Here is a 23,246-nt window from a genome sequence, read left to right as displayed (position 1 = left end):
GCTCTGGATAAGAGCGTCTGCTAAATGACTTAAATGTAAATGTAAAATTATGGCAAGTGGTGAAATAAGTATAGCTGGTTATAATTGTAATGGTTTAGCAGATAATAATAAAAGACGATCAGTCTTTACCTGGCTTCCTTCCCCTAGAAGGAATATAATATCTATTGTTTACAGGAAACTCATTCTACACCTTTAGAAGAAGTTGTATGGAAAAATGACTGGGGACGAAATATATTTCTCCCATGGGCAAAGAAACTCAAAAGGGGTGATGATATTAATGAACAATAATTTTGATCCGAATATGCAAACTGTTCAAACAGATCAGCAAGGAAGGTGGATCCTTTTAAATATTCTACTGGACCCATACACAGATCTGGCTCATTGATCTACATGGTCCAAATAACGATGATCCACACTTCTTCAATAATATATACACTACCGTTCAAAAGTTTGGGGTCACTTAGAAATGTCCTTGTTTTTGAAAGAATAGTCATTTACAACATTAACAATGTCTACACTGTATTTCAATTTGATGTTATTTTAATGGACAAAAAATGAGCTTTTCTTTAAAAAACAAGGACATTTCTAAGTGACCCCAAACTTTTGAACGGTAGCGCTTAAGGAAATTACAAATATTATGGATATATTGGAACTAGCGGGTATATGGAGGCTTAAATATGCTGACCTAGTGAGATATACATGGAGGAGGCTCAATCAAGCAAGTCGTCTTGACTAATTCCTTATGTAATTTTCGTTGCCAGCAAATGTTTAAAGAGTGTTGATCGGACCATCAAATAATTGGTATACACATTACTCTTACAGAATTTCTGCAAGGGTGAGGATACTGGAAATATAGTCAAAGCTTACTGCATGACAACTTGTTTTTAACCAAGACAGAATAATTTATACCTGCCTTTTCCCTACAGAACATAGGTACAGCAGATACCCTTATTGTTTGGGACACTTTTAAAAGTGCCTTTAGAGGCCATGCAATTCAATACTCATCTATAAAACAAAAGCAATTTAGGGTCAAAAGAGTCCATATTAACAAAGGAAATTGAAGGTCTAACAATGCAGATAGATGGTAATAAAAACTGTGCCATAGAGGCATAGAATAAGTTAGAGGAAAAACTAAAAGAAATGGAGGAACTTATTGAAGAAAGATCAAGTGTAATATATTATAAAAATAAGGCGAACTGGAATACAGGGAAAAATACACTATTTTTTTTATTTTATCTTCAACATAGAAATGCGACCAAAAATAATTTACTGAAACTTACTATAAATGACAGAGTCATCCATGATTCATGTTTTAATTTCAGTCTCCTCCATCTCCAAGAACTAAAGTTAATTGTAAGGATTTTTTTCTATTAATAGTGTAAAATTAACAGCTATACAGAAAGACTCATGTGAAGGCCTAATTACAGAGGAATAACTTGTAGATGCAATTAAAGCCTTCAAGGTCATGAAAACTTCAGGGCTGGGTGGCACACCAGTTGAGTTATATCAAATATTTTTTCAATGTACTCAAAGTTCTGTTTTAACCAATCCTATAAAAGCGGTATCTGATACTCAGCAAGAAGGTCTGAATTCACTATTACTGAAATAGGACCCAGGTGGTAAATACAGTATAAAGATCCAGTCCACCTAAAAAACTGGAGACCCCTTACACAGTGTTGTGATGCCAAAATCCTAGCAAAATGCATAGAGCATATAATTAAATGCCTGGACCATTAGAATTTTGAAGAATCTCTTATACAATGGGTTAAAGTTATATATAGTAACCCCAGGTGTAAAATAGTAAATCATGTCTACTTATCAGAAAGTATTAAATTGTAAAGAAGAGTAAAACAAGGATGTCCATGATAGACATTTCTATTTATTACGGCCATCGAAAAGTTAGCTATTAAAATCAGATTCAACAAAAATATCAAAGGGCTAGAAATCCAGGGCTTAAAAACAAAGGTGTCAATGTATGCTGATGATTCATGTTTTCTTTTAAATCCACTATTTGGATCCCTGCACAGGCTCACAGAGGATCTATATAACATTTCTAACCTCTCTGGATTATAACCGAATTATGATAAATGCACCATATTTTATATTGGATTGCTAAAAATAAAAGTTTGCCATTATCGTGTTGTTTACCAATAAAATGGTCAGACGGTGAAGTGGAAATACTTGCTACAATACATTTTAATAGAAAGTTAGCCAAATTAGATAAAATCTTGTTACTATGGAAAGGACAACCTGTCTATTTGTGGAAAAATCACCCTGATTAATTATTTAGTCATATCCCAGTTGACCTATTTGCTTATGGCCCGCCTACACCTAATGACTTGTTTTTTAAATTATATGAGCAAAGACTATTGAACTATTTTTGGAATGACAAGCCAGACAAAAGTTAAACGGGCGTATTTATATAATGAATATGAATTCGAAGGGAAGAAATTATCAATTACTAAAGCATTGGAACACTTAATAAAGGCTTAAATCATACAAAAACTATACTTAAATCCAAACTGGTTCTCTAGCAGATTGGTAACAATAGTTCACCTCGTGTTCAAGAATGGACTTCTTCCCATCATTCAGATTACAACCTTTCACTTTCGATTATTTAAAAATGAAATAATCTCCAAAATATTACTATTTTTAAAAGAAGCCATAGAAAGGGGCGGCAGGTAGCCTAGTGGTTAGAGCGTTGGACTAGTAACCGAAAGGTTGCAAGATTGAATCCCCAAGCTGACAAGGTAAAAATCTGTCGTTCTGCCCCTGAACAAGGCAGTTAACCCACTGTTCCTAGGACGTCATTGAAAATAAGAATTTGTTCTTAACTTGCCTAGTTAAATAAATAAAAAATAAAAACTTTAATAATCTTTGTAAATTATATCATAAATAAGACTGGTCGAGTTACGTCACACATGCAGTTAACAAATATATATGGAAATGCCTGCTCTATCCAAAATTACAACTGATTGCAGCATTACTACAAAAAATGGACGAGGCAAATGGAAAGGGGAGAAGGTAAGGAACATGTCTGTCGGCCCTGCATTAAAGACAAAAATTGGCTATGAATAAATTATTTTAATAAATTATGAATAAAACAGTATACCGGTTTGATTTAAGGAACAAAAAAAATGACAGCTGCGCCACACAGGTTGCAAAATAGTTGGGAGATTTTCGATACACCTATTCCATGGCACAAAACGACGCCGGATAGTAAAACTTGGAATTTTCCATTTAAATTATTATACAAATTCTTGCAACCAATAGAATGTCATATTCAGTATATGGGGAATAAAACCATCCTAACTGCAGATTTAGCTGCGAAAAGACAATCATTAGATCACTGGTTTTGGTACTACCCATATGTACACTACATGACCAAAAGTAAGCAGACACCTACTTGTTGAACAACACCTTGAGGATTGATTCTAAACAACGTTTGCCATGTTTCTGTCTATATTATATATATTATATTATGGAGCTAATTTGGAAAAAAGTTTGGCGTTGTAGTGACCGCATTTTCCGGTCGATTTCTCAGCCAAACGTGAAGAACAAACGGGAGCTATTTCGCCTACAAAAATAATCTTTTTGGAAAAAAGGAACATTTGCTATCTAACTGGGAGTCTCCTGAGTGAAAACATCCGAAGTTCTTCAAAGGTAAATGATTTAATTTGATTGCTTTTCTAATTTTCGTGAAAATGTTGCCTGCCGCTAGCAGAGCCTAGCATAGCATTATGTCATGATAAACGTACACAAATGCTTGTCTAGCGTTGGCTGAAAAGCTTATTTTGAAAATCTGAGATGACAGTGTGATTAACCAAAGGCTAAGCTGTGTCTCAATATATTTCATTTGTGATTTTAATGAATAGGAAGATTTATGTCCTCTGCGTTATGCTAATTAGTTTGAGGCGATGATTACGCTCCCGGATCCGGGTTTGAGAGTCTCAAGAAGTTTAAGAAGGTAGAGCAACACTTTATTATGGACAGACTTCTCCCCATCTTAGCTACTGTTGTATCAATATGTTTTGACCATGACCGTTTACAATCCAGGGTTACTCCAAGCAGTTTAGTCACCTCAACTTGCTCAATTTCCACATGATTTATTGCAAGATTTAGTTGAGGTTAAGGGTACAGTGAATGACTTGTCCCAAATACAATGCTTTTAGTTTTTCAAATATTTAGGACCTTATTCCTTGCCACCCATTCTGAAACTAACTGCAGCCATTTGTTAAGTGTTTCAGTCATTTCAGTCGCTGTAGTAGCTGATGTGTAGTGTTGAGTTATCTACATGCATAGACAAAGCCAGTGGCATGTCGTTAGTCAAGATTGATTTAAAAAGTTTTGCACAAGTGTTCTCATACTCAGTCATTGGACTCCTCAGCCGAAAGAGTTTCCCACTGTTTGGGACAGTGGGTGTCTTTGTATGTGTACCTCCGGGCGTCGACGATGTTCTTTAGCTCCTGTGCTTTGCGTGCGGCGATGTGGAGTACAGCTTCTGGAATCTCAGCCAATCGGGCAACATTTAGCCCATAGCTCTGCCCAGCCGCCCCCTCAGTCAGCTGGTACAGGAAGGTGATGAACTCTGGCTGCACCTCAACGTCTACACACACGCACACACAAAGGTATAAACACAACTTTGCTATGGTTAGCCTTACTGGACTTAAGTCAACCGTCCTAACTAACCCTTCATAAACCCACAGCCTTGGTTAAACTCTACACAAGGTTATTTCTATAAATAATGGGGCCAATGTGTGACATTGTTTAATTGTTTTGAAACAAAAATAAAAAGGAGTTGTATGCAGTTCTTATGTGTAGTTAATAATAGAATAATAGTGAAAATGCAAATTGGCCCATAATTCCACCTATACTATAACATATGGCTAGGACTACACATCCTTCAAGCAGGGTTCATACAGACATTGGCAAGTCAAATTCAAGGACTTTCAGGGACTTTTTCAAGTACTTATTTGAAATGTGTAAGGACCTCAATGTTATACAATTGTACATTTTACATAACTGTACATACGCTGAGTATTCCATGACAGACTGACCAGGTGAAAGCTTTGATCCCTTATTGATGTCACTTGTTAAATCCACTTCAATCAGTGTAGATGAAGGGGAGGAGACAGGTTAAAGAAGGATTTTTAAGCCTTGAGACAATTGAGAAATGGATTGTGTTTGTGTGCCATTCAGAGGGTGAATGAGCAAGACAAAATATTCAAGTGCCTTTGAACAAGGTATGGCAGTAAGTGCCAGGTGCACCAATTTGTGTAAACAACTGCAACGCTGGTGTTTTTTTCACGCTCAACAGTTTCCATTGTGTATCAAGAATGGTCCACCACCCAAAGGACATCCAGTCAACTTGACACAACTGTAGGAAGCATTGGAGTCAACATAGGCCAGCATCCCTGTGGTACTTTCGACACCTTGTAGAGTCCATGTCCGGATGAATTGAGGCTGTTCGAAGGGCAAAAAAGGGGAGGGGGTGACCAACAAACACAATTGCATTTTATCGATAGCAATTTGAATACACAGATATACTGTGATGAGATTCTGAGTCGTGCCCATTGTCGTGCCATTCATCCGCCACCATCACCTCATGTTTTAGCATTATAATGCACAACCCCATGTAACAAGGATCTGTACACAATTCCTGGAAGCTGAAAATGTCACAGTTCTTCTGGCCTGCATACTCAGACATGTCAACCATTAAGCATGTTTGGGATGCTCTGGATCGACGTGTACAACAGCATATTCCAGTTCCCGCAGATATCCAGCAACTTCGCACAGCCATTGAAGAGGAGTGGGACAACATTCCACAATCAACAGCCTGATCAACTCTGAAGGAGATGTGTCGTGCTGCACGAGGCAAATGGTGGTCACACCAGATACTGACTGGTTTTCTGATCCACGATGCATACTGTCGAAGGAACAATGTTTATTGTAGCAACAGAGCAAAGGTACAGGACAGCAGGCAGGCTCAGGGTCAGAAAGAGAGGTCAGGCAGGCGTGTACAGGGTCAGGACATGCAAAGGTCAAGAACCAGGAGGATGATGAAAGAGAGGCTGGGAAACGATAGGAGCCGACAGGAAAACGCTGGTTAGCTTGAACGAACAAGACGAACTGGCAACAAACAGACAGAGAGCACAGGTATAAATACACAGGGGATGATAGGGAAGATGGGCAACACCTGGAGGGGGGTGGAGACAAGCACAAGGACAGGTGAAACAGATCAGGGCGTGACAGTACCCCCCTCTATGGACACCCCCTGGTGTTCCACCTGGGTGGATACCTGGTTGACTGGGGTGCCGGTGGTGAAAGTCGGCGATGAGGGCCGGGTCCAAGATGTCTTTAGCGGGAACCCAGCACCTCTCCTCCGGGCCAGAACCCTCCCAGTCAACTAGGTACTGTAAACCCCTGCCTGTGGTCGAACCCTCAGGAGGTGTCTCACCGTGTACGCTGACTGGCCATTGATGACATGGGGACATGGTTTTGACTCTCGACACAGAAAATGTATGGAAAATACGGAGGGTACAGGGCAACAGAGGGTACAGGGCAACAGAGGACGAAGAGCAGAGGGGCTAATGATCTTGGAGTGGGGGGGACAGGCCTTGGCTTCCGGTTGCCGTATAGCGACGTGCCAGTGCCTCAGACTTGACCTTCCTGGTTATCAGTCGGTGCTGCAGAAGCGAAGTGGCTCAGGCCATACTGAACCCCTCCCGGAGGTCCTGGTACTCTGTGGAGCTGGCGTAGAGGTCAGGGGCAATTTCCAAGCCCCCAGAAAGACGTCCCAGGGCAGGTAGAGCTGACTTTAGACAATGAGTGTGGCAGGACGGGCAACAGCCCACGATGGCACCAGTAGCCCAGTCAATGGAGGCATTGTATCGCTGGAGCCAAGAGAATCCCAATACCACAGGAACCTACGGAGACTCAACCAGCAGGAATTGGATAGCCTCGCTGTGGTTCCCCGACACTCGTAGGCTGACGGGGGTGGTCTGGTGGATGACCCGGCCTATAGAGCGCCCGTCCAGCGCTCTAACACCCATGGGAATGGAGAAGGGTTGAGTGGGGATGCCCAGCTTGGACGTTAGGGTAACTAAAGTCCATGAGACTCACATCTGCCCCTGAGTCGATGAGTACCTGGAGAGAATTGGACTGGTCGCCCCACAGCAGGGTGGGGCGAGTAAGGGGAGAAGAACAATTATCTTTCAGACCCACCAGTGTACTCACTCCAACGAATGAGCTAGCTCTCTTGAAGAGATAAGTAAACACAAAATGACCGGCAGTACCGCAACACAGACAACTCTGGGTCTCAAGTCTCCGTATTCGTTCGGCTGGAGGCAGCCTAGCCCTGCCGAGCTGCCTCGGCTTGGGAAAAGGTGAAACTGCAGTCTCCGGAGGCTCTTGGAGGGTCTCGGGTAAGCACGGATGCTTTCAGGGACTTCCGGAGTTTATTAGCTGCAAGGTGGGATCCCTGAGTGAGCGATTGGGACCGCAATCGAACCTCTTCTCCCTCCTACGTTCCCGTAGCCGACCATCGATCTGGATGGTTAAAGCGATGAGTGAGTCGAGATCTGTTGGTAGTTCTCGGGCTGCCAGCTCATCCAGCCTCTCTCCCGGACCCCGAAGCCTCAAACACCTTTCTTACCTCCTCCACAAATACCTCCAGACTGAGGCAGATAGCGTATTGTTGCTCCCACACCGCCATGAACCAGGCAAGTGCCCTCCCGGACATTAGCGTAATAATATGCGCCATCTTTGAGCGGTCTGAGGGGAATGAAGAAGGCTGCAGCGAAAACGAGGGAGCACTGGGAGAGAAAGACCCGGCAGGTTCTGGAATCTCTATCATAGCGCTCCTGGGTAAGCGGGGTTCCTGGGAAACCGGGGTGATGGCGTTGCTACCAGCCGGGTTACAGAAGGGCTGGGAGGTTACCGTCATGGTTGGCTGCTTATTAGGCAACCCACGGACTTGCTCCCGCACAATGTCCAATTCTAGGTTAAGACGCTCGGCCGTGGCCTGGAACCCCTCTGTCATACCTCGAAGCAACTCCTTATGCCTACCAATGGTGGCTCCTTGGGAGGAGATGGCGTAGCGGAGCTGGTGCAAGTCTGCTGGGTCAGTCATGGGCAGTTCGTACTATCAGGAATCAAGGTAAGACCCAGATGCAGACTGTCAAAGTAACAATATTTATTGTAGCAACAGGGGCAGGCAAGGGTCAAAGATCCAGGGTAAGGCAAAGGTACAGGACGGCAGGCAGACTCCGGGTCAGGGACAGGCAGAGTTCAGTTATCCAGAGGTGGAGCAAAGGTACAGGATGGCAGGCAGGCTCAGGGTCAGACAGAGAGGTCAGACGGGCGGGTACAGGGTCAGAACATGCAAAGTCAAGAACCAGGAGGATGAGGAAAGAGAGGCTAGGAAATGATAGGAGCTGACAGGAAAAACGCTGGTTAGTTTGAATGAACAAGATGAACTGGCAACAAACAGACAGAGAAAACATGTATAAATACACAGGAGATGATAGGGAAGATGGGCGACCCCTGGAGAGGGGTGAAGACAAGCACAAGGACAGGTGAAACAGATCAGGGCGTGACACTATGTTCATGAATAGCGGTAACATTAAATGTCACGATTTATGTTTTTATAATGAGAAAGAAATAAAAAAACTGGTTCCTTTTGTAATGGAAGGATTTGTATGGAAAGCCAAGTTGAAGCCAACATTAGATTTTGTCGTCCACATAATAACCGCACTGCAACAGAGTAGAGCAACACCCTTCAATTGAAGCAGAGGGAAAATGACGAAAGTGGACACATCTCCCACTGGCTGAATCCACGTTGTTTCCACATAATTTCAATGAAACTACATTGAACCAAGGTGGAATAGACAATGAATTGAAGTCTGTGCCCAGTTGGCTCTCACAAAAAGTAATTAAATAAATCACAGATAATTATAAGGGAGCAGGAAAACTTATAAATTGGCAACAATAATTACAAGGACTTTTCAAGCACCAAATTGAGGAAATGTCTGATTTTAAAGGTAGGCTCATTCCAGTACTTACATTTCTGAGCCCCATATTCAAGTAGGTTACAGTGCAAGAGGTATCTTGTATTGTTTAAAATTGCAGGTGTAACATGTAAACCAAAAAGTATTTGTCATGTTATTTCAATACCAGATCATATTGTGAATAAGCCCTATGTAATTTGTTATACTTATACAGATCAGTTCATAGGAATCTCGTTGGGTGTTGCACAATAGTCTATCCTACACAATTGCGCACAGTAGACTGTGTTCAATCCAAGGCACAAAAACATATGAAAAGATGAAATCATTACCTTGATACTTTCTGTTACATCTAATGAGACACCTTACCCATAATGAGACATTTTTATTTTATTTAACTAGGCAAGTCAGTTAAGAACAAATTCTTATTTACAATGACGGCCTACCCCGGGCAAACCCAGACGACTCTGGGCCAATCGAGCGCCACCCTATGGGACTCCCAATCAAGGCCGGATGTGATGTAGCCTGGATTTGAACCAGATACTGCAGTGATACCTCTTGCACTGAGATGCAGTGTCTTAGACCAGTGTGCCACCTGGGAGCCCAAATCAAGCAGACAACAAGATGATCAACATCAATTCGCTAGGGATATTAGAGCCAACGTGGATCCAGGCACAACTGTCTTCACCGGCTGTCACGTTCTGACCTTAGTTCCTTTTTTATGTCTCTATTTTAGTTGGTCAGGGCGTGTGTTGGGGTGGGCATTCTATGTTGTTTTTCAGCCCAGTGCGGTCTTTTCCACCTCGCCGGACTGGCCTGGCTACAGGGAGTATCCAACCAGGTAGGGTTGTGCAGGCTCGGTGCTCGAGACCTCAAGTGCGCCTCCACGGTCTGGTCTATTCGGTGCCTCCTCCGCGGTGGCAGCCCCCCGCACCAGGTTGTCTCTCCGTCTCCTCCCTACAGGTGCTCCCGCCTGTCCAGCGCTGCCAGTGTCTCCCGTCTGTCCTGAGCTGCCAGAGTCTCCCGTCTATCCTGAGCTGCCAGAGTCTCCCGTCTGTCCTGAGCTGCCAGAGTCTCTCGTCTGTCCTGAGCTGCCAGTCTCCCACCTGTCCTGAGCTGCCAGAGTCACCCGCCTGTCCTGAGCTGCCAGAGTCGCCCGCCTGTCCTGAGCTGCCAGAGTCTCTCGTCTGTCCTGAGCTGCCAGAGTCTCCCACCTGTCCTGAGCTGCCAGAGTCACCCGCCTGTCCTGAGCTGCCAGAGTCGCCCGCCTGTCCTGAGCTGCCAGAGTTGCCCGTCTGTCCTGAGCTGCCAGAGTCTCCCGTCTATCCTGAGCTGCCAGAGTCTCCCGTCTGTCCTGAGCTGCCAGAGTCGCCCGCCTGTCCTGAGCTGCCAGAGTTGCCCGCCTGTCCTGAGCTGCCAGAGTCGCCCGCCTGTCCTGAACTGCCTTAGTCGCCCGCCTGTCCTGAGCTGCCAGAGTCGCCGCCTGTCCTGGGCTGCCATAGTCACCCGCCTGTCCTGAGCTGCCAGAGTCGCCCGCCAGTCAGGAGCTACCAGAGCCTCCAGTCAGCCAGGAGCTGCCAGAGCCGTCCGTTACTCCGGTGCTACCGGAATCGCCCTTCACTCCGGAGCTGCCGGAATCGCCCGTCACTTCGGCGCTGCCGGAATCGCCTTTCACTCCGGAGCTGCCGGAGTCTCTCGCCTGTCCAGTGCTGCCAGAATCTCCCGTCCATTCGGGACCCATTGCCAGGGTCCCCAATCCGGGGTCGGTGGCGAGGGTCGCCACTCCTAAGGTGCCACATAAGTGGGACGAGACTATGGTGGAGTGGGGTCCACTTCCCGCTCCAGAACCGCCACCGTGGTAAATGCCCACCCAGACCCTCCCCTATAGGTTCAGGTTTTGCGGCCGGAGTCCGCACCTTTGGGGGGGGGGGGTACTGTCACGTTCTGACCTTAGTTCCTTTTTTATGTCTTTATTTTAGTTGGTCAGGGCGTGAGTTGGGGTGGGCATTCTATGTTGTTTTTCTATGTTTTGTTCTGTTGTTATATCTATGTTCTATGTGTTTGGCCTAGTATGGTTCTCAATCAGAGGCAGGTGTCAGTCATTGTCTCTGATTGGGAGCCATATTTAGGTAGCCTGTTTTCTATTGTGTTTTGTGGGTGGTTATACTTTCTGTTTAGTGTGTTTTGCACCTGACGGAGCTGTTTCGGTTGTGCTTTTTGTTTCTTTGTTTGATCTTGTTCAGTTTAAATAAATAATATGAACAAGTACCACGCTGCGCTGTGGTCCTCAGCTTCTTCCACCGACGACCGTTACACCGGCGTAACAAATGACAACAAAATACTCTGGACATTCCTTAAACAGCTTTTTTTCCAGCACTTGGGCTGTTGTTGCATTGCATGCACAACAACTGACTGTCATTCGGAAAATTCCTTCCTGGATCAGACGATGATGTGAAAATATCACGCCGTAATTAAACAGCTCGACACTAAATACGCATCCAAGTATTATGCATAACTATTGAAGAGCCATGTTAATGACTGTATCGATTTAAGTTGTAAGTATCACGATAATGTGACTCTGTTAGAAGCATTCGATTTAGCAAATCGCATACATTTTGGGGGATTTGTATGCCCATGAAAACTGTTTTCACGCCATAAGATAAGTAGACACAAAATGTTACGTAGTTACACTGCATTTCTGAGATCTTTATACAAAAACAACTGTCCGACAGCTAGATCCAGGATTCTTACAGGGTTCAAGTTCAATGTCTAATTTATTAATGCTTAATATACAATATAATGACAACTTGCCATAAATGCAAGGACAGACAATGTATGGTTTATGTCACATGATTCTGGACAAATCCGTCAAGACACCAACCATGAGAAAGGACTAAACAAAAAAAAATGTTGGCAGATTATTATCAATGACTTATAACAGCTGTAACAAGTTGTCAAGTGTAGGAAATCCTCACGGGTGCCCTTGTTTATAGAAAGACCCACAAGCATGTACACACATAAACACACACACACCACCAGCATACCGTCTGTGGCGATGTCTGGTTCATTGAGGAGGAAGGCCATGTGGAAGTTGCCTACATGCAGAGGAAACACCTTCTCCAGCTCACACAGAGGTGGGTAGTGGGTCACAAACAGAGTTAGAGACTTCACCTGAGAGGGGTAAGGGGGAGGAAAATGGATGGGGAGAGAAAGGGAGAGAGGGTGATAGAGACCAAGGGAGAACAAGAGATGGAGGTCAAACATTCAACAGTAAGTGAACAATCATATTTTCAATTTCATTGAGATCACCTGTATAAATAAAAAGAAAAGTGTATATGACCCTATTCAATCAACCCAGGTAATAATTTATCTTCATGCTATTGCTTTACACTTATTGTGAAACCTATTCTGAGACACATAGACACAGAGGTCTCAGACACAGAGAGAGGAGAGGCAGGGAGGCAAGAGGAAGGGAGGAAAGAGGAGGATAAATAGAGATGAGTAGTCACCTGGTGGCAACTTTTCCTGACCTGAAAAGGAGCATTGTACTGGGGAACTTACTACCTGTATCATAGCCAGCACTATAAATATGTGTATGTGTGTGCCAATTTGTGTATCTTGGTTAACATGCTGTCTGGTGTTCAAGGTAAAAGGCCATTATAGCACTATGGGCTGGTTACCCAGACACAGGCTATGCCTAGTCTTGGACTAAAAAGCTATTTCAACTGAGAATCTCCCTTGGTCAGGTTTTTCAGCACTAAACTAGGCTCAATCTGTGTCCGGGAAACCGGGCCTATTTTTATTCATTTTGTGCCTTTATTTAACTAGGCAAGTAAGTTAAGAACAAATTCATATTTACAATGACGCCATTTACATTTCACAGTCTGCACTGTTACACCCATCATGTGAGAACTGGTTTTGGAATTTGGCCCTGGAAATGGCTTGAAATGGTTAATTACAATTAACACCACAATACCAACCCCTGTTAGACTACAATGAGTTCTATTAGATGAGTGGCCGCACCCTGACCTCTAACCTCTGAGGGTCATCAGAAGGGCAAGTTGGGTTGTCCTGGCAATCTGTTGTTGACCTTAGGATACACGACTGGGGCGGCAGGTAGCTTAGTGGTTAGAGCGTTGGACTAGTAACGGAAAGGTTGCAAGATTGAATCGCCGAGCAGAAAAGGTAAAAAACTATCATTCTGCCCCTGAACAAGGCAGTTAACCCACTGTTCCTAGGCCGTCATTGAAAATAAGAATTTGTTCTTAACTGACTTGCCTAGTTAAATAAAGGTTTGTTTAAAAAAATAAATAAATGTGCTAGATATGTAACATTATTATGTTAAAAGGCTGCCAAAGGAGATTAGTGCTAGGCTGGAACTAAAGCCTGTACACCATGTATCTCACCAGACCAAGTGCTGGTTTTGTGACTGCCAACAGAACTCCTCTGAGCTCTCTCTTTCTCAGAGTCTCTGGGAGAGCTTTGCTATGGCAACCAGAGTCTCTCTCTCTTCTCCCTCCCTCTCCACATCCCCAGAGAGAGAGAATGTTGAACTTCAAGGCTGTCTGTTCACAATGCTCCAATCAGAGTTAGGTAACAAGACACATACATAACTACAATCTACCTCACAGGTGAGCATAGGAGACCGAGACTGGTTACTATGACAACCAGGACTCCTGTTCTGATGCAGACTCATGTCGGATGGTGATGAGGGTGATGATGATGGTGTGGAAAAGAAGGAGGAGAAGGAATAGGGGTAGGTGGTGATGGTGATAGTGTGTGTATGGACTGGAAATCACAGAAATGCATCAGGGGTATTTACTGTATCTACCTAGTATTGCTTACAAAATGAAGGAGAAATAAAAGCCCTGAAACAGTGCCATGTTTGTCTTTTTATAAACTCCTTCCTTTGAAGTTGTTCAAACAAAGCAATGCTATTACACAACAGGTCGTTAGCCTGTGCTTTTCTAGCCAAACCACCGCCAAAAACATCCCAGAAAGGCTTAGATTCTACTTAAAAATTCGCATTTCCCCAATTTACATAACAAGAACATTCATCTATTTATTTTGTAAAACATGAAACCTTCAGAGCTCTCTCAGAGAACAGTTTCTGTTTTACAAACGTGGATCGTTTAAAAGAGCAAATGCCCCTAAACTTCTCATTTAGAAAACAGCCTATGTGGCATCAAACATTTAATCTGTCAAAACTGACTACAAAGTGTAAATAGGATAATTTTGGTCATAAAGTCAGTCTCGTCCAAAACAACAGAAATTAATGTTGGGTTCATTTCAATTATGCCCTCATGCCCACACTAGCAGCACACAAGTAATTTTCAATTCGAAGTGCAGCTGCACGTGACCCAATCGTAATACCTGTGGTAAATATGGTTTAACATAGGATATCCCTTTGGGGCTAATTAGGGACCTTCAGTAAATTACACAATGTAAATGTGACAATATGTTAAAATTCCAATAACTTTCAATGACTTAAAAACCTCAGACCAACTATAAATTGTCGAAATTTATATAGGAATATTGAAAGCATTTAATGAGAAAACTAAAAGGTGTGCAACACACACACACACGCAGACACACACAGCCTCCAGGACATCTATAACACCCGGTGTCACAGGCAGGGCAAGAAGATCATCAAGGACCTCTGCCATCCAAGCACAGCCTGTTCACCCCTCTAGCATTTAGAAGGCTGAGACAATATAGGTGCATCAAAGCTGGGACCGAGAGACTGATAAACAGCTTCTATCTCCAGGCCATCAGACTGTTAAACAGTCATCATTATCCACCTTCAGCCCAGTACCCTGCCCTGAACCATAGAGACTGTCACTAGCCGGCTAACACCCAGTACTCTACCCTGCACCTTAGAGACTGCTGCCCACTGGTCTCTGACTTTAATAATGTTTACATGATGTTATACCCACTCTACATGTACACCGAGTGTACAAAACATTAGGAACCCCTGCACTTAAAAAAAAAAAAAATCTATTTTTATTAACCTTTATTTAACGAGGTAGGCTAGTTGGGAACAAGTTTTCATTTACAACTGCGACATGGCCAAGATAAAGCAAAGCAGTGCGACACAAAACAACAACACAGAGTTACACATGGAATAAACAAACATGCAGTCAATGATACAATAGAAAAGGTCTATATACAGTGTGTGCAAATGAGCTAGGATAAGGGAGGTAAGGCAATAAATAGGCCATAGTGGTGAAATAATTACAATTTAGCAATTAAACACGGGAGTGATAGATGTGCAGAAGATGAGTGTGCAAGTAGAGACACTGGGGTGCAAAGGAGCTGGGGTGACCAGGGGTGCCAAAGATACTGGGGTGACCAGTGAGATATACCTGCAGGAGCACGTGCTACGGGTGGGTGATGCTATGGTGACCAGTGAGCTGTGATAAGGCAGGCTTTACCTAGCAAAGACTTATAGATGACCTGGAGCCAGTGGGTTTGGCGACGAATATGAAGCGAGGGCGAGCCAACGAGAGCCAGCCAACGAGAGCATACAGGTCGCAGTGGTGGGTAGTATATGGGGCAGTGGTGTGTAGTATATGGGGCTTTGGTGACAAAACTGATGGCACTGTGATAGACTGCATCCAATTTGCTGAGTAGAGTTGTCATGACTTCCGCCGAAGTCGGTCCCTCTCCTTGTTCGGGCGGTTTTCGGCGTCACCGGCCTTCTAGCCACCGCCGATCCACTTTTCATTTGTTTTGTCTTTGTCTTACACACCTGGTTTCAATCACCCAATTACTTGTTTATTATTTAACCCTCTGTTCCCCATGTTTGTTTGTGAGTGATTGTTCGTTGTACATCGATCTGTTATTGTGGGCTCGCTATATTGCTTTGTATTTTGGATATTTTGAGTAAAGTCCATTGATTACTCATATTTGCTGTCCTGCGCCTGTCTCTCTACACCAGCTACACACAGGACCATTACAAGAGTGTTGGAGGCTATTTTGTAAAGGACATCGCCGAAGTCAAGGATCGGTAGGATAGTCAGTTTTACAAGGGTATGTTTGGCAGCACGAGTGAAGTATTCTTTGTGGCGAAATAGGAAGCCAATTCTAGATTTAATTTTAAATTAGAGATGCTTAATGTGAGTCTGGAAGGAGAGTTTACAGTCTAACCAGACACCTAGGTATTTGTAGTTGTCCACATATTCTAAGTCAGAACCTTCCAGAGTAGTGATGCTGGACGTGCGGGCAGGTGTGGGCAGTGATCGGTTGCATGCATTTAATTTTTACTTGGAGGCCACGGAAGGAGAGTTGTATGGCATTGAAACTCGTCTGGAGGTTAGTTAAGCATGCCCAGCTTAACAGCATGAGCTCTGAAGATAGATGAGGGGCAATCAATTCACATATGGTGTCCAGGGCACAGCTGGGGGCAGAAGGTGGTCTATAGCAAGCAGCAACGGTGAGAAACTTGTTTCTGGAAAGGTGGATTTTTAAAAGTAGAAAATCAAATTGTTTGGGCACAGATCTGGATAGTAAGACAGAACTCTGCATGCTATTTCTGCAGTAGATTGCAACTCCGCCCCCTTTGGCAGTTCTATCTTGTCAGAAAATGTTATAGTTAGGGATGGAAATTTCAGGGTTTTTGATGGTCTTCCTAAGCCAGGATTCAGACAGGGCTAGGACTTCCGGTTGGCAGAGTGTGCTAAAGCAGTGAATAAAACAAACTTAGGGAGGAGGCTGTCCATGACATAGACTGACCAGGTGACTCCAGGTGAAAGCTATGATCCCTTATTGATGTCACTTGTCAAATCCATTCAATCAAGTGTAGATGAAGTGGAGGAAACAGGTTAAAGAAGGAGTTTTAAGCCTTGAGCAAATTGAGATTGTGTATGTGTGCCGTTCAGAGGGTGAATGGGCCGGACAAAATAAGTGACTTTGAAGTAGGTGCCAGGCACACCGGTTTGAATATGTCAAGAACTGCAACACTGTTGTTTTTTCTCATGCTCAACAAAGTGAAAGGTGAATTCTCCCAGTGTCATAATTAATGGGCTCCTAATCAACTAATATTTTGTTCGTTTTTTTCAATTGTTTGTAACTCATTTTGTACGTAATGTTGCTGCTACTGTCTCTTATGACCGAAAAGAGCTTCTGGACATCAGAACAGAGATTTACTCACCTTGAACTGGACAAAGATTTTTTCTTTAATGAGTCTGACGCAAAGGACTGAGGAAAGGACGCAAAGACTGAGGAAAAGGGGAGAAGGGCGGGGTTCCTTGTAAGAATTCACAGAAGAGTAGGTAAACCACCACTACCCTCCATATTATTGGCCAACGTGCAATCATTGGAAAATAAACAGGACAATCTACGATTAAGACTTTCCTACCAACGGCACATTAAAAAACGGTAATATCTTATGTTTCACCGAGACGTGGCTGAATGACGACACGAATAATATAGAGCTGGCTGGCTTCTCCGTGCATTGGCAGAACAGAGCAGCTACGTCTTGTAAGATGAGGTGCGCGGGGGGGGTCTATTTGTCAATAACTGCTTGTGCAGAATGTCTCGAGGTAGAATACCTCATGATAAGCTGTAGACCACACTATCTACTAAGAGAGTTCTCATCTATATTATTCGTAGCCGTCTATTTACCACCACAAACCGATGCTGGCACTAAGTCCGCACTCAACGAGCTGTATAAGGCCATAAAGAAACAAGAAAATGCTCATCTACAAGCGGCGCTCCTAGTTGCCGGGGACTTTAATGCAGACAAATTTAAATACGTTTTACCTCATTTCTACCAGCCTTTCACATCTGCAACTAAAGGAAAAAATCCTATAGACCACCTTTAATCCACAGACAGAAACGCATACGAAGCTCTCCCTCGTCGTTTGGCAAATCTGACCATAATTCTATCCTGATACCAGCTTACAAGCAAAAATTAAGCAGGAAGTACCAGTGACGTGAGCCAAACAGATGAGCTTAATGCCTTTCATGCTCGCTTCAAGGCAAGTAACACTGAAGCATGCATGAGAGCACCAGCTGATTACTCTCTCCGTAGCCGATGTGAGCAAGACCTTTAACCTCTCTTGGGTAGAGGGCAGTATTTTCACGTCCGGATGAAAAGCGTGCCCAAAGTAAACTGCCTGTTACTCAGGCCCAGAAGCAAGGGTATGCATATAATTGGTAGATTTGGATAGAAAACACTTTAAGTTTCTAAAACTGTCAAAATAATGTCTGTGAGTGTAACAGAACTGATATGGCAGGCGAAACCCAGAGGACAAACCACCCAACCCCCCCAAAAGAAATTCAGCCTACCACTGTTTTCAATGGCTGTCACTTTTATTATAAGGCGAAATCCTCCCAGATTGCAGTTCCTAGGGCTTCCACTAGATGTCAACAGTCCTTAGAAAGAGTTTCATGCTGGTTTTTGGAAAAAAGTGCCAGAAATTCTAGTTTTTCTAGGTGGCTCCCATTTTGGCTGTAGTGTTTCCAAGCACATGGAAGAGAGCACATTCTTTGGTATTTTTCTCCGGTAAAGACAGTATCGATTCTCCGTCTTAAATTTGATCCTTTATTTACGTATTAGGGTACCTAAGGTTTGATCATAATTGTTGTTTGACTTGTTTGGAAAAGTTTATTAGTAACGTTTGGGATTCATTTTGTATGTATTTTGATGGAGGGAAACTGGGTGGATTATATTGACTGAAGCGCGCCAGCTAAACTGAGTTTTTATGGATATAAAGAAGAACATTATCAAACAAAATGACCTTTTGGAATGCCAACAGAAGAAGATCATCAAAGGTAAGGCATTTATAACATCGCTATTTCTGACTTTCGTGGCGCAACTGCCTGGTTGAAATCTGTTTTTCATCCTTTTGTATGCGGGGCGCTGTCCTCAGATAATCGCATGGTGTGCTTTCCCCGTAACGCCTTTTTGAAATCTGACACAGCTGCTGGATTAACAAGAAGTTAAGCTTTATTTTGATGTATTACACTTGTAATTTTATGAAAGTTCAATATTTATAATTCTGTAGTTTGAATTTCACGCTCTGCAATTTCACCGGATGTTGGCCAGGTGGGACATAAGAAGTTAAACAGGTCAACATTCACAAAGCTACGGGTCCAGATGGATTACCACCCAGGACTTGTACTCAAAGCATGCGCAGACCAACTGGCAAGTGTTTTCACTGACATTTTCAACCTCTCGCTGACTGAGTCTGTAATACCTACATGTTTCAAATAGACCACCATAGTCCCTGTTCCCAAGAAAGCAAAGGTAACCTGCCTAAATTATTAACTCCCTGTAACACTCACGTCAGTAGCCATGAAGTTCTTTCGAAAGGCTGGTCATGGCTCACAACACCATCCCTGAAACCCTAGACACACTCCAATTCGCATACCGCCCTAACAGATCCACAGATGACGCAATCTCAATCGCTCTCCACACTACCCTTTCCCACCTGGACAAAAGGAACACCTATGTGAGAATGCTGTTTATTGACTACAGCTCATAGTGCCCACAAAGTTCATCACTAAGCTAAGGACCTGGGACTAAACACCTCCCTCTGCAACTGGATCCTGGAGTTTTTGACCGACCACCCCCAGGTGGTAAGGGTAGGCAACAACACATCTTCCATGCTGATTCTCAGCAACGCGTGCTTAGTCCCATCCTGTACTCCCTGTTCACCCATGACTGCATGGCTAAGGACGACTCCAAAACCATCATTACGTTTGATGATAACACAAAAGCAGTAGGCCTGATCACCAACAATGATGAGATCCCCCCCTTTGTTTTTACACTGCTGCTACTCGCTGTTTATTAACTATGCATAGTCGTTTTACAAATTACCTAACTTGTATCCCCACACATTGACTCGGTACTGGTACCCCCTGTATATAGCCTCGTTATTGTTATGTAATTTTCTTTTGTTAATTTTTTATTATTATTATTAATATATATATTTTTTTAATTTAGTTTATTTAGTAAATATTTATTTATTGAACTGCATTGTTGGTTAAAGGCTTGTAAAGTAAGCAGTTCACCTGTTGTATTCGGCGCATGTGACAATTATTTGATTTGTAAGCAGACTGAACCAGGTTTTTTTAAAAATAGGATTTAGCCTGTTCTTAGATCTATTCCATTTCTCTTCATCCCCCCAAAAACTCCCAGGTCCTTGCCGATGACAAGCATACCTTAACATGCAGCCACTACCCTGCTTGAAAATATGAAGAGTGGTACTCAGTGATTCTTTGTGTTGGATTTGCCACAAACATAAGGCTTTGTATTCAGGACATAAAGTTTATTGCTTTGCCACATTTTTGGGGCGATTTAATGTGACAAAATTAATGTTTGTAGCCAATCTGAGTCCATGCCTGCCTTGAATTTAATTGTGAATATGGCTGAGATAATTGAACAAAATAATTATGCTGAGGGTCAACTAGCCAACTTGTCCCATAGCTAGGCTGCTCGGACGAAACGTGAACCCGGGAGCCTGGCTAGCTAGCAACTAACTAAATAAATAAATACAATTTCAATAATGTAGGCTATCTAGCCTGAATTACATTTTAAATATGGCTTAGATACAGTGCCTTGCGAAAGTATTCGGCCCCCTTGAACTTTGCGACCTTTTGCCACATTTGAGGCTTCAAACATAAAGATATAAAACTGTATTTTTTTGTGAAGAATCAACAACAAGTGGGACACAACCATGAAGTGGAACGACATTTATTGGATATTTCAAACTTTTTTAACAAATCAAAAACTGAAAAATTGGGCGTGCAAAATTATTCAGCCCCTTTACTTTCAGTGCAGCAAACTCTCTCCAGAAGTTCAGTGAGGATCTCTGAATGATCCAATGTTGACCTAAATGACTAATGATGATAAATACAATCCACCTGTGTGTAATCAAGTCTCCGTATAAATGCACCTGCACTGTGATAGTCTCAGAGGTCCGTTAAAAGCGCAGAGAGCATCATGCAGAACAAGGAACACACCAGGCAGGTCTGAGATACTGTTGTGAAGAAGTTTAAAGCCGGATTTGGATACAAAAAGATTTCCCAAGCTTTAAACATCCCAAGGAGCACTGTGCAAGCGATAATATTGAAATGGAAGGAGTATCAGACCACTGCAAATCTACCAAGACCTGGCCGTCCCTCTAAACTTTCAGCTCATACAAGGAGAAGACTGATCAGAGATGCAGCCAAAAGGCCCATGATCACTCTGGATGAACTGCAGAGATCTACAGCTGAGGTAGGAGACTCTGTCCATAGGACAACAATCAGTCGTATATTGCACAAATCTGGCCTTTATGGAAGAGTGGCAAGAAGAAAGCCATTTCTTAAAGATATCCATAAAAAGTGTAATTTAAAGTTTGCCACAAGCCACCTGGGAGACACACCAAACATGTGGAAGAAGGTGCTCTGGTCAGATGAAACCAAAATTGAACTTCTTGGCAACAATGCAAAACGTTATGTTTGGCGTAAAAAGCAACACAGCTCATCACCTGAACACACCATCCCCACTGTCAAACATGGTGGTGGCAGCATCATGGTTTGGGCCTGCTTTTCTTCAGCAGGGACAGGGAAGATGGTTAAAATTGATGGGAAGATGGATGGAGCCAAATACAGGACCATTCTGGAAGAAAACCTGATGGAGTCTGCAAAAGACCTGAGACTGGGACGGAGATTTGTCTTCCAACAAGACAATGATCCAAAACATAAAGCAAAATCTACAATGGAATGGTTCAAAAATAAACATATCCAGGTGTTAGAATGGCCAAGTCAAAGTCCAGACCTGAATCCAATCGAGAATCTGTGGAAAGAACTGAAACCTGCTGTTCACAAATGCTCTCCATCCAACCTAACTGAGCTCGAGCTGTTTTGCAAGGAGGAATGGGAAAAAATTTCAGTCTCTCGATGTGCAAAACTGATAGAGACATACCCCAAGCGACATACAGCTGTAATCGCAGCAAAAGGTGGCGCTACAAAGTATTAACTTAAGGGGGCTGAATAATTTTGCACGCCCAATTTTTCCGTTTTTGATTTGTTAAAAAAGTTTGAAATATCCAATAAATGTCGTTCCACTTCATGATTGTGTCCCACTTGTTGTTGATTCTTCACAAAAAAATACAGTTTTATATCTTTATGTTTGAAGCCTGAAATGTGGCAAAAGGTCGCAAAGTTCAAGGGGGCCGAATACTTTCGCAAGGCACTGTATGGCTGAGAACAAAATATATTGAGCATCAATATTGTCGGGATATAACATTAGCTAGCTAGCTAAAAATGTGTGTAGCCATCTAGCAACTGCTGCTAAGGTACAAGAGAGTGGCTAGGTTTCAGGTTTGCGTAACAGCTTGGTACATATAACAGGTAGATTTCCAATGAGGACATGCTACAGATTTCACTTTGAATGAGATAGTATAGCTGTGTTTGAATACTCATACTAACCGCACTATTTGTGACATACATTGAGTATGTAGTATGCTTATTGGTCATAGCATAGGTATAGTTAGTATGCCAAAAGTTCCCGGATGTAGTACTAAATTCACCAAAATACGAAGAATATCAGCAGTGGACACTATTTCCGTGCTTTTAGGGCCCATAATGCAATTCTTCATAAAAAGGGCGTGGTGTCTTCAGATTTGAAGAAAATCCGATGAGAGTGGATACAAATTCTTTGCTTTAACAAAAACATTTTTTTTTTTTTGCAATGTAATAAAGTAATGCCTTTTCAAATGAGATAAGTTACATGTTATGTTGGCTAGCTACACTATCCTTACGAACCGCATAGCATATAATTACAGCAGTATGTACTGGTATGTTAGCTAGCTACCAAACGTTAGTTGACTACTAAAGGTGTGTTCGTAAATTCAGAGCGTTTCGGTCATGGAGCGTTCAGAGCGCACACTACACTAGATGCCTTGCTCTCGCCGAGGAGTAGGGTTGATCAGAGTGTTCTGACCTCACAACGGCAGTCAAGCACCCGAGCTAACTGGCTAACATTGGCTAGCATGCTAGCTACTTCCAGACACAAATAAGAGAACACCTCACTCTGACCATTTTACACGCCCTAGCAGAGCTGATTAGGCTGCTTTCATGTTATGCTGAGCGTTGGTGACAATTTAATTATGATTTTTTTTGCCGACGTTTACTGACACCGGCCATATTCAATGGGTGTTGAGTGTTCGTAAATTCTTCAGTTATTCTGTATTCTGGCACACTCCGACGGGAATACTCTGAAACCAGAGAGAATAGCCAGAGTGAATT

General features: G+C 43.0%; 1 protein-coding gene across 3 annotated transcripts in view; it reads right to left on the bottom strand.

Annotated features, from left to right (window-relative positions):
* The window catches only part of msh3 (mutS homolog 3 (E. coli)), a 139,481-nt gene that overhangs the window by 9,437 nt on the left and 106,798 nt on the right, over positions 1–23,246 (bottom strand). The window contains exons 23-24 of one of the 3 annotated variants that reach the window (XM_065011764.1): positions 12,050–12,176; positions 4,438–4,606 (exon numbers count right to left, since the gene is read on the bottom strand). In XM_065011764.1, coding sequence (XP_064867836.1) covers positions 4,438–4,606; positions 12,050–12,176 — 296 coding nt within the window. Of the gene's footprint in view, positions 1–4,367; positions 4,607–12,049; positions 12,177–23,246 lie in introns of all 3 variants that reach the window. The other 2 variants (XM_029638506.2, XM_065011763.1) reach the window with 2 other exon arrangements.

This window comes from Oncorhynchus nerka, linkage group LG27 (genome assembly GCF_034236695.1).
Source record: "Oncorhynchus nerka isolate Pitt River linkage group LG27, Oner_Uvic_2.0, whole genome shotgun sequence".
NCBI classification, from domain to species: domain Eukaryota; kingdom Metazoa; phylum Chordata; class Actinopteri; order Salmoniformes; family Salmonidae; genus Oncorhynchus; species Oncorhynchus nerka.
The sequence above is the reverse complement of the archived record's forward strand: the minus strand, read 5'-3'. Positions and strand labels throughout refer to the sequence as shown.